This window comes from Pempheris klunzingeri, chromosome 23 (genome assembly GCF_042242105.1).
Source record: "Pempheris klunzingeri isolate RE-2024b chromosome 23, fPemKlu1.hap1, whole genome shotgun sequence".
In the NCBI taxonomy this organism is placed as follows: domain Eukaryota; kingdom Metazoa; phylum Chordata; class Actinopteri; order Acropomatiformes; family Pempheridae; genus Pempheris; species Pempheris klunzingeri.
Genome location: NC_092034.1, coordinates 6,303,594 through 6,313,116, shown reverse-complemented (window position 1 = coordinate 6,313,116; position 9,523 = coordinate 6,303,594). Strand labels below are relative to the sequence as shown.

The window sequence follows — 9,523 nt, the reverse complement described above, 5'->3', positions numbered from 1 at the left end:
ATTGCAAAAGATGTATTTGTGCATTCTGAACAGGAATACAAGACAGACATCAAATGTAGTGTTAAAAGTAAAGGAGGTGTAGGTCTGCTTACTGCAGAAGGAAAGTCAAATACTCACTTCTATATCGCAGCAAATGAGGATAACAGACTCAAATGAGTTCACATAATGTAAAAAAAACAACTTTCTTGTACAAAAGAAAAATACAGCCATATCTTTGAAGTGTGACGTGAGATATTTTTTAAAAAAGGAAAATTGTTTGTTGTAAATTACCTGGTAAAATCCCTTGGTGCAGGATGTGCATATATCAAATTTTAAGGAAATTAAAGCCATGCAAACTGGAAAGCCAAGAACATAAAAACTGACAATAATAAATATAGAGCTAAAGGTTACTTGCTGATCATGCTCTCTTCATACGTACAGTATAGAGCCTGTTTTGGCAGGCATGTATTCATTAAGCAATACTTCAAACCTCCACAAAGTGGCACTGCAGCAGAGAAAAAGTAGATGGGGGAAGGTACAGTGCTCCTCAGAGAGGGATTTGAATAGAGCCACTTAGAAAATGATTATGCAATACCCTCATGATACTGACATGGATCTGAAAATTAAAACTTGAGTACAAGGTTACGCAATATGATTGACGATACGAAAAGTATTGTAATGCAGCTTCGTGGAGCACCCTAAAGATTAAGCTGGTCATTTCACAGTAAATATTTGTAGTGAAAATGCGAGAATGTGCGAATCTTCCAGTCTAGTGTAATGTTCCACCACAGCTTCATAGTGAACATGTTTCTGAGCAGTTTGTACTGGGATAAATGAGAATGATAGAGGTCCGACAGTGATACAATGGTCTGAGATGGGGAAAAAAGGCATGCGTTTTCCTGGATTTAAAATGCCAAATTCTCTCATTTCGTTCAGAAAGTGGGCTGTGCGTGATTTCACAGTTTCTACTATGGCTGGGCAAGATGGTTAATACTTTCAAATAATAATATATATAGTATATCTCGATATGGTAAGTGTAAACCCCTGTAAAATAATGAAGCTGTTGTTCAGTACAGTGACTCTTCCACTGTTATGGTTTACATTAATAGTGAATTATGTATACAATATCCAGCCTTAGCTTCCACTGTAAGCCCTCACAGCAAAATGACTGACTTGAAACCACCAAAGCAGATGTGGGTAAGCACCGCCGACAGGAGTGAGCATCTTACTGGAAATGACAATGAAAAGTAAAGAAAGCCAAAGAAATGTAATTATGCAGATCATAACAAGACATGTGGAGACAGGTGAGCTCGGTCAACAGGTTTCTTATCCATTGCCAGGCTATCACGTGACTGTGGGAAAGAACAAGTGTTCATTCAACTATCATTATTCACTCTTAGTTGCTGCATCTGTCCTCCGGCATCATCTCTTCTTGAATTCTAATTTGTCTTCATGGGCTGTGTAAGACTGCATCAACGTAAACCGAACATGTGTTGATTGATGTGTCATGTAATCCTCACTGAGCAGATTACAAGATGCACTGCAGTGTCTTTGCTTTCTAGTGGAAATGGGTACTAAACAAACACAACACACACTTACACAGATTGAGAATGGAAGCCAGGCTAACTTCCCTCTCCACACCCTATTCCATTTCCCCCGTATTAAGCCCAAAACACTCAATATGCTGCTTCAACAGCTTCCGAATGATAATCACAAAAGGCCTTTCAGGTGTCACGGTAAAAAGTAGGCCAGAACCAGGATGTAAGGCCTCCTTCTGTGCTATTTTTGGAATGGGGGGATGGCTAAATAAACAGAGGAAGGAAAAATGGCTATCATGTGAGGGAAAGAAAATATGGCAAGCACAATAAAGCAAAGCTCCCAAGATAGCAGTCCGCAGGGACACTCAAAGCCACAGAGGGACTTCAAATATTCAATAAGTTAACACTCAAAAAGACACGTGTGCCTGGCATCAAAGCACAGAGGTCAGTATATAAACAAAAGGCAAACCAACACACACTTGGAGGACAGAACCAACAGTCAAAACCCATCTCAGTAACAGCTGCAGCGAGGCCGAACACTTGTCCCAGGATTCAACTCCGCTTGCTTCAATCCCATTCAAATGAAAGGTAATGAAAGAGTCTAACAACAAATAAGGCATTTCAAAGAGAGAAACATGTGTAGTGTAAACAAAGTTTTTACGTAAGTGATAGGAAATATCATGAAGATATTTCTGCCAGACGCTGGAGCAGAGTGGAGAAGCCCGCGGCCTGCTGGGAGAGCTCAGCGACGCGGTCCACCATCTCCTGGGTGGCGGATACTGAAGGGTAGTTTTGTGCAGCGCCCTTTGTCGCCACGACAACTGTCTTCAAAGCCTGGCAGAGTCGTCCACCCGAGGTTGTGATCTGACGTACAGAAAAGAAATAAAATTCATTACACAGCTCTGACAAATTTTACCCCAAATGAATAAACTGCCTGCTATTGTTATTATGAAGATAAAAGCATGTCTCAGAACAGCTTTTGTGCTTTTCTTCCTCATCATACAGGCTAAATCTCACGCTCGTCACACAAATAATGTCATGTGCATTGGGTTTCCTCTACATACTTTGGCCCGGAGGTCGGCAGAGGTGAGGAGTCGGGACAGCGTGTCCCCAATAAACACCAGCTTGTGTGCCGTCACAATGAGACTCTTTCCTCTGGCGACGAAGACACGGGGCGGTTGGTTCCCCTGCACGCTGCTGAAGAGCACATCGATGGCGTCTGCCAGGCAGGAGAGGTGAGCGAGGCTCTGAGAGGAGTAAAACGACAGCAGCTCCGAGTCCTCCAGGGAGAGGGACACCGGAAGAGCAGGGGATGGGCTCAGCTGTGCAAAGAAAGATGAAGGGTCAAACATTCCACTAGCACTAAAAGGTATTATTATCTTTGAGAGATGACGAATCTGAGAAATTGAATGATTTTCCACGCTGAATCCATGTAACAGCTAGGAAAACCTAAGTGGGTAAAATAAATGAGAAAGTTCAGAAAAGTACTCAACTATGTGTGTAATTCATTATTTACGCAATTTGCTGTACAGCAACAGTTCACTTAAATGACTCTCCTCCTCTTCAGCTTCTTCGATGTGAGGATGCTTTCTGTTTCATATCGACAGTAAACCGACCGCGAGACTGTTGAGTTCTGAAATGTTGGTTGGAAAGTATAACGGCAAATTTCCACCATATCATCAACCAAATGATTAATTGAGAAAATAATCCGTACGTGAATTCATAATGAAAATAACCACGAGTTACCACACGGACAACCGCAGAAAATAGAGTAAACTTGAAAATAATGCAAATAGAAATGGTACTGCTGAGAGAAAGCCTGTGCTTTTCTGACACTTATTGTCCTGCAGCCTCATTTCTATGTAAGGCAAGAGTGTGAAGATTTACAAGTGACCTCTTGTTTGTCCTATATATGGCGTAACTGAGGAATCTAGCAAGGAGCAGAAAAAAATGCAGACAGAGTGACGGGAGAACATGACCTCAGTCTTAAGCAACAGAAGGCAAAACTGACAACACAAGATAATACGTGACTGTTATTTTGCTTATGTTTGTTGTTACAAGTCTCCAAATGCAGACGTGGATGTTGGATTAAAGCTTTAGCAAAGTCTCTCAGTCTCCATGTATGATGGATAGATGTACAGATAGATGTGATGCCTCGTGATACAGAAAACGACAGGCGATCACATGTGATTTTAAGTCTGCTGGTGTTAGGTAAACATGGAAAAGTGTAGACTGAAGACGGGTTTAGACCACATCACGAGCCAAAGAGCTGCGGCAAACTGGATTAATGAGTCACAGTGCTCATTAGTAAACAGGGCGCACTGTGAGCACAGAGTGAATCAATGACTTATCTGTGTAGACTTGCTGAGTGTGTTTCTGTACAAGAATAATGCTCCAAGAATGACAGCCTGTGGACTGTGAGAGATAGGGGTTATGTGTATGGAGGTAAAAACACAGGAAGACACGAACCCTTGGCTCTGCAGTGATAGTTAGGGTTTGTCCGTTCTCAGTCAGGCCGTCAGGAGGTGGCTCAGGTTTACCCTAATATGGCAAGGAGAGACAAATCAGTCATGTTTACAGATGCATTTACAGTCCATGTTTGTGCTGCAACCATAAAACTGCATGAATTGTTACCAGCAAGACTGTTAAAAGACACCACAGAGGCCAGTAAAAGTCACATTCTTGGACTGCTGTATAGCCATAAATTGATGCCATTGTGAAAACTGACCTGCAGCTTGACGTATCCAACACTGTCTCCAGTCGGTACAGGAGCAGGTATGGGAGTCAAGCCGATCCCTGCATACTCATTGCTGGGGTCATCTTCTCCATCAACAGGGCCCACTGTCAATGTCACTGTGGATGGAGTGGGAGGCAAGGGGAAGGCAGGCTGGGGGGTCGGGGGCAGGGGTCTCTCCTGGATCCAGCTACCTTTACGTGAGCCCATCCCACCTCCTGACGACTTCCCATCAGGCACTGGGAGCGCCGGCAATGGCCTGCGCGACAGGGATTCTTGGGAGGGCAGACGGGGTCGGCCCTGAGCCTGTAAGAGAAGGGCGCTTTCCTCAAGGGAGCGCTGGACCAGCACCAAGAGCCCATCAGATGGAGGGGCGTTGCCAATAGCGGACAACGCCGGCAGAAGGTCTGATAGACGAGCCCACGCCTGCTGAAGAGGCGGCGGAGGATCATCTGAATGATTGGCTTTCCAGGTGGACAGGATTTCAGCCAACGAGGTGGCCAGGTCCCGTGATGACAGAGTGGATGCCGAGCAGGAGGCGGTGCTCAGCACTGAGTGGACAAGGTTGGAAAGCGAGGTTCTCCACTGCACGTCACCTGAACCGTTACTGGAAACGGAGAGGCGGCGAGTAGAGGTGGAGGAGGACGATAAAGAGTGAGGGAGCACTTCTGCAGTCAAAGCAGGCATGTCATAGATGCCACAGTCAGGCTCAGAAGAGTCCCGTTTATGACCTCCACTGCTGGCTCGTTTCTCATGTCCAGGGACACAATAGGCCTGTCCAGCCTGGATGGCATCCTCAACAGAGAGGCTCGTGGTGGACTCCCCCGGGCCCAGAGGCACGCCTGGAAGTGTAGGGACACTGTACACATCGTCATCCACTTCATCAGGCTGGACATCTGCTGTAGACAAAGTCAGATTGATGGTGGGGACATCATAGACCTACAAGTGGGGGAGAAAGCAGAGGGAATGTTTTGAAATTGTGTTGTGTTGTTCATCTTGTGATTGTGTGGACAGAGTATAATTTCTATGAGACGGGGACAAATGTAGTCATTGTGCCACAGCACAGTATAGAGTTTCTGTGTAAACAATGAAACAATGATGCAGTTGAGGTCAATTTCATCATCGTTCATAATTCTGAGGCACACAGGGTTAAAAGTAATAACAACAACAGCAAAACATTGTGTACTGTGAGTTTAGGACACTTTAGACTTTTTACAAGGCTTTAACCCTGGCATGTGCCTTGGTGACCTGACTAAAGTCTCCAGTCAACACGAAGTAGGCAAAGAGTAAGAAATAATCCAACAGCTGGCAGACATATTCAAGTAACATTAGAGATGAGACCACTGGGGCCGAGTGCTGGTGGTATGGCCTTGACATGGCCCTGACAGATGGGTGTGTATGAGAGAAAATAGCAGCAGCATTTGGACTGGATAGACAGGCTCCCACGGCCGACGGGGACAGGTGTGGCCTCGCCTTGAAGGGGGGCAGGGAGGCCGACTGATGGTGGAATGCGGGAAGAAATGGTGACAGGGTATTTGATAGTCATCTCTTGTTGGTGAATCGCTTCACTTGTACAGACATGAATTTGACACGCTGGTTTACTACAGTTCTGAGGTATTTTGTTGATGAAATGAATCGAAACTTCCGTTAGGATTACCAATTCACCGTCACAAAATGAGACAAAGAGCTTGTTTGTGCGCAAATCACACGCAGGAGCAACACCGCAGGGAATCAGCAGCAATACAAGTTTAACATCTACACACTGACAGATCATCCAGATCAAAGCTTTGATGTAAATAGACATTTCAAACGCAATTTCATCTTGTCAGGTCAAAAATCTGACCTGACAAGATCGCAATAACACAAAAGCAAGATAAAATGTTGTCCACTGTAGGAAAGTATATATATATACACATGGTTTGCTGTTTTAGACGCTGTTTTAAATCAATCCCTCAGTGAGCAACCACACTGCATACCTGCATACGTCATAAATGTGAAAAGAAAGTAAACAGGACAAGATCAATCTGAAAGGTAATTCCCCTTTACAAGCAGATACTATAAGACAGGCCTATCTGTGGTTTTCTTTACCTCTGCCTCAGAGTCGGCTTGTGGTGGGACACTACGAGGGGTGTCGTAGATTCCATCATCATCACCGAGAGCAGATGGGACTGGACGCTGCCACCTGCCACTGGGAGGGGTATCATATACCTACCAAGACAACAAAAGCACAAAACTATGAACTACTCTGCACTCACAAACTCCCTAAGATTAAATACATTTTAGAGCAATTAAAATACGTGTTAACCTGGTTAAAAAAAACAACAATAAAACTTTTCTAGACAGAGAAACTGTCTCAACAGTGTGGTAAGTAAAGCAGCCATCACATACCTGATCATCCACGGGATCTGAGTAATCCTGATTTTCTCCTTTTCTGTTCTGCACATTGCTGCTTTTCTCCTGGCCACTGTTTGTTTTTTCCTCTTTACTCTGGGAAGTTCCCCTCTGTTTGTCCACTTCCAGCTGCTGGGTTGCAGCTGTGACCTGAGCAGCTGGTTTGGGGACAGAGTTAGAATCAGTTGATGATGGTGCTGCTTGTTGTGCATCTTTCCTGGTGACTCCCCTCACTGGAGGTGCTGGTGGAGGAGGTTTGCGGGCAAAGTTTGGTGATCCAGGAACCCTGACCTGCCCTGCTCTGACCAGCAAAGGGGACCCCCGGTGGCAGGCCAGGCCAGGTTTGCCCCTGGCAACAGCAGGGTTGGGTGAAACTCCCTTGAGCAGAGGTCTGGGAGATCCTTGGACAGGGGATAATTGAGATGGGTGCTGGTGGGCCAAAACTGTGGCTGAAGTCCTGTGAAGGTTTGCTCCCATAGGGGTGGGTGTCTGATACATCGCAGGGGAGTCCTGGCTCACTTTGGGCTGGGGGGTACCAGGTGTTCCACTGACTATGGAGGGGCCGTTAGAGCAGACAGCAGCTCCTCCTGTTGGGGATTGGTAAACATCGTCACCTGCAAGTGGTGTGCCTTTGGGCACTAAGTAACAGTCGTCCGAGTGTCCTGCTGTTAGTGTTTCTCTGGGGATTAGATATGTATTGTCGTCTGGTTGGTCAGCTGCCCTTGGCACTCCAGTGGGGGCGAGGTACACAGACTCTGAAGCTATGAGAGCTCCTGGCTGCCTGGCATGCTGAGCTGCTGAAGGCATGGGACTTACTGGAGTCTGATAAAGTGATCCTGTCATTTCTGTGCCTCGTCCTCTCAGAGAGGGGGAGCGTGGACGCCCCGCTACCCCAATGTCCCAGTCAGGTCTGGGCCGGGTGCCAGAGCTGGAGTGTGAGCGTGGTCGCCCGCTCTCGACTCTACGGAGCTCCCCGGGTCTTGATGCAGCTCCGGCTCCTCGTCCCTCACCCACGCCTGGCGGGGAGCGATACACTCCATCTATGTCCTCTGCACTACTGCTCACAGCAGTCCGGGCCAGCGGGGAACCAGGCGACAGGTAGACAGAGTCCTCTTGGCGGATGTCTGAGCTTGGCGGTGGGGCGGTCTGGAGGAGTCGAAGGCGGTTGGCCGGGGCAATGCCCTGCCTGCCATGCAAGGAGCAGAGCCACCAGCCTGGTCCGCCACCCTGCTCCTGTTCAAGAACCATCAGGATGTCACCCTTCCGGAAAGCCAGCTCCTCCGGGCTCTCTGCCGTGTTGTCGAACAGTGCCTTTGCCAATACCGTCTGAGAAAGAGGATGAGACGAGTATAAATCAGAAACACGGATGCTCCCATACAGTAATTCACACATTTGACAAATGGCTATAAAAAGTATGTTTTAATCAACAGCCTAAATTCACAGAAGCTACTGTCTCACATCTGCCACCACAAACAAACAAGTACATTGACATGGCAATGCCAAGTCAGGAGTATAAAAGGTTGATTGTTCAGAGCTGTTGAATGGAGACTGAATAGGAGTGAATAGGGAAGATCTCGTAAAACGGTTGTGTGAGAGACAGAGGGACAGGAAGAGGGTCGGTGAACACAAAAAATTAGAAAATGTAAAAGCCTGCAGCATGACGAAAAACTCAAAATCCACAGCTGTGTCCGTAATCGTGAAGCAGAGAGAAAGAGGGGCAGTCAGGGAGGATCAATGATCAAATGGACACAAGGGCTTAATGGTAATGAGCAAGATGAGAGGGAGGGGGAGGGGATGAGAGGCACATCTGTCCCTCTGTGTTTAGGACTTAATTGCCAACCCAAAGCCAGAGAGTCAGGCCCTCTTTCATTTTCTAAACCAACCCCCTGGGGACAACTAGGCTCCATTGAGCCATGTGGGACCTCCTTAGGACAGTAATGGAGGCAATGAGGATCCTGATAAAACATATAGATAAAGGTGAGATAATGAAAAAGTAAATACATGCTCAGAAAATGATCTCTTTTAGTTTCAAGTAAGCTTTTATCCATCTGCCATGCAAATTTCTACAAACAAAGAGAGAAATGCTGTACTCACAGAGACAGACATAGTTGCTACGTCTCAGAGAAACTATAACTCGAGTGTCCTGATCAGTCAGGGTCATCCATCTAGATCAGCTGTGGTCCTCATGGGTGTGTTGGCCGCCACAGAGACTCGGTGCGGAGGCACAGCTGGGTCTGGGCAGGACACATCTCACAGTCCGGGCGCCTGGTCGTCGTCTCCGCCTTCATAAGGATCCCGCAATCCACGCAGGAGCGTTTTTCCAAGACACCTTTATAAATCACACCGAAACATTTAAGTCAACCCCAACTCGTATGTTATAGGACACACGTGAGATAAAAGCGAGGCACGGCAGCGGCAACACCTGTCTGTGCTTTCCACGCCCAGGAACGTTACGTTGAATGCAACCCGTTCAGCGAAAGCTAACGTTAGCTTAGCATCGCAGATTAACCAGCGGCGTGCCCTCACTATCAAATAAACCATCTATAGTTGAGTGAGTAACCTCCATCCGGGCTAAATCACAATCCCTTTCAACAGCAGATAACTATTATAACGTGATATATGCTGTCGAGGCCTTGCTAACCAACCAATACTGGCTATGTTAACGTTTATCTTCATCGCCTTTCGCTGCTAACGCTAAAGTTCAGTTCAAAACAACAATGGCACCGCCGATTAAAACCACTAAAGCGGATTTGTTCGCCGGCCGGCATTAGCACCCAAAAGCAGTCGTTATAAATTACCTTGCTTTTTTTCTTATCGCCTATAAACTTCGCGTCGGCGTACAGTCCGTGATACGTGAAATCTCTTCTTTTCAGGCGTGAAA

General features: G+C 46.4%; 1 protein-coding gene across 1 annotated transcript; it reads right to left on the bottom strand.

Annotated features, from left to right (window-relative positions):
* Positions 1 to 36: 36 nt before the first annotated feature.
* efs (embryonal Fyn-associated substrate) lies at positions 37 to 9,522 on the bottom strand. Its single transcript, XM_070854868.1, has 8 exons — positions 9,441 to 9,522; positions 8,737 to 8,971; positions 6,640 to 7,968; positions 6,340 to 6,459; positions 4,246 to 5,190; positions 3,987 to 4,058; positions 2,582 to 2,839; positions 37 to 2,381 (listed from the first exon to the last, which is right to left on the bottom strand). The coding sequence occupies exons 2-8, from the start codon at positions 8,746 to 8,748 to the stop codon at positions 2,196 to 2,198; spliced, it is 2,922 nt and encodes a 973-aa protein (XP_070710969.1). The 5' UTR covers positions 8,749 to 8,971; positions 9,441 to 9,522; the 3' UTR covers positions 37 to 2,195.
* Position 9,523: the final 1 nt, after the last annotated feature.

Bases quoted from the DNA above. Each gene is read 5' to 3' on its own strand.
- efs (XM_070854868.1), bottom strand. The intron at 6,460-6,639 runs GTATGTGATGGC...TTGTCTTGGTAG, and splicing joins CAGATCCCGTGGATGATCAG to GTATATGATACCCCTCCCAG. The intron at 4,059-4,245 runs GTCAGTTTTCAC...TTGCCATATTAG, and splicing joins TTGGATACGTCAAGCTGCAG to GGTAAACCTGAGCCACCTCC.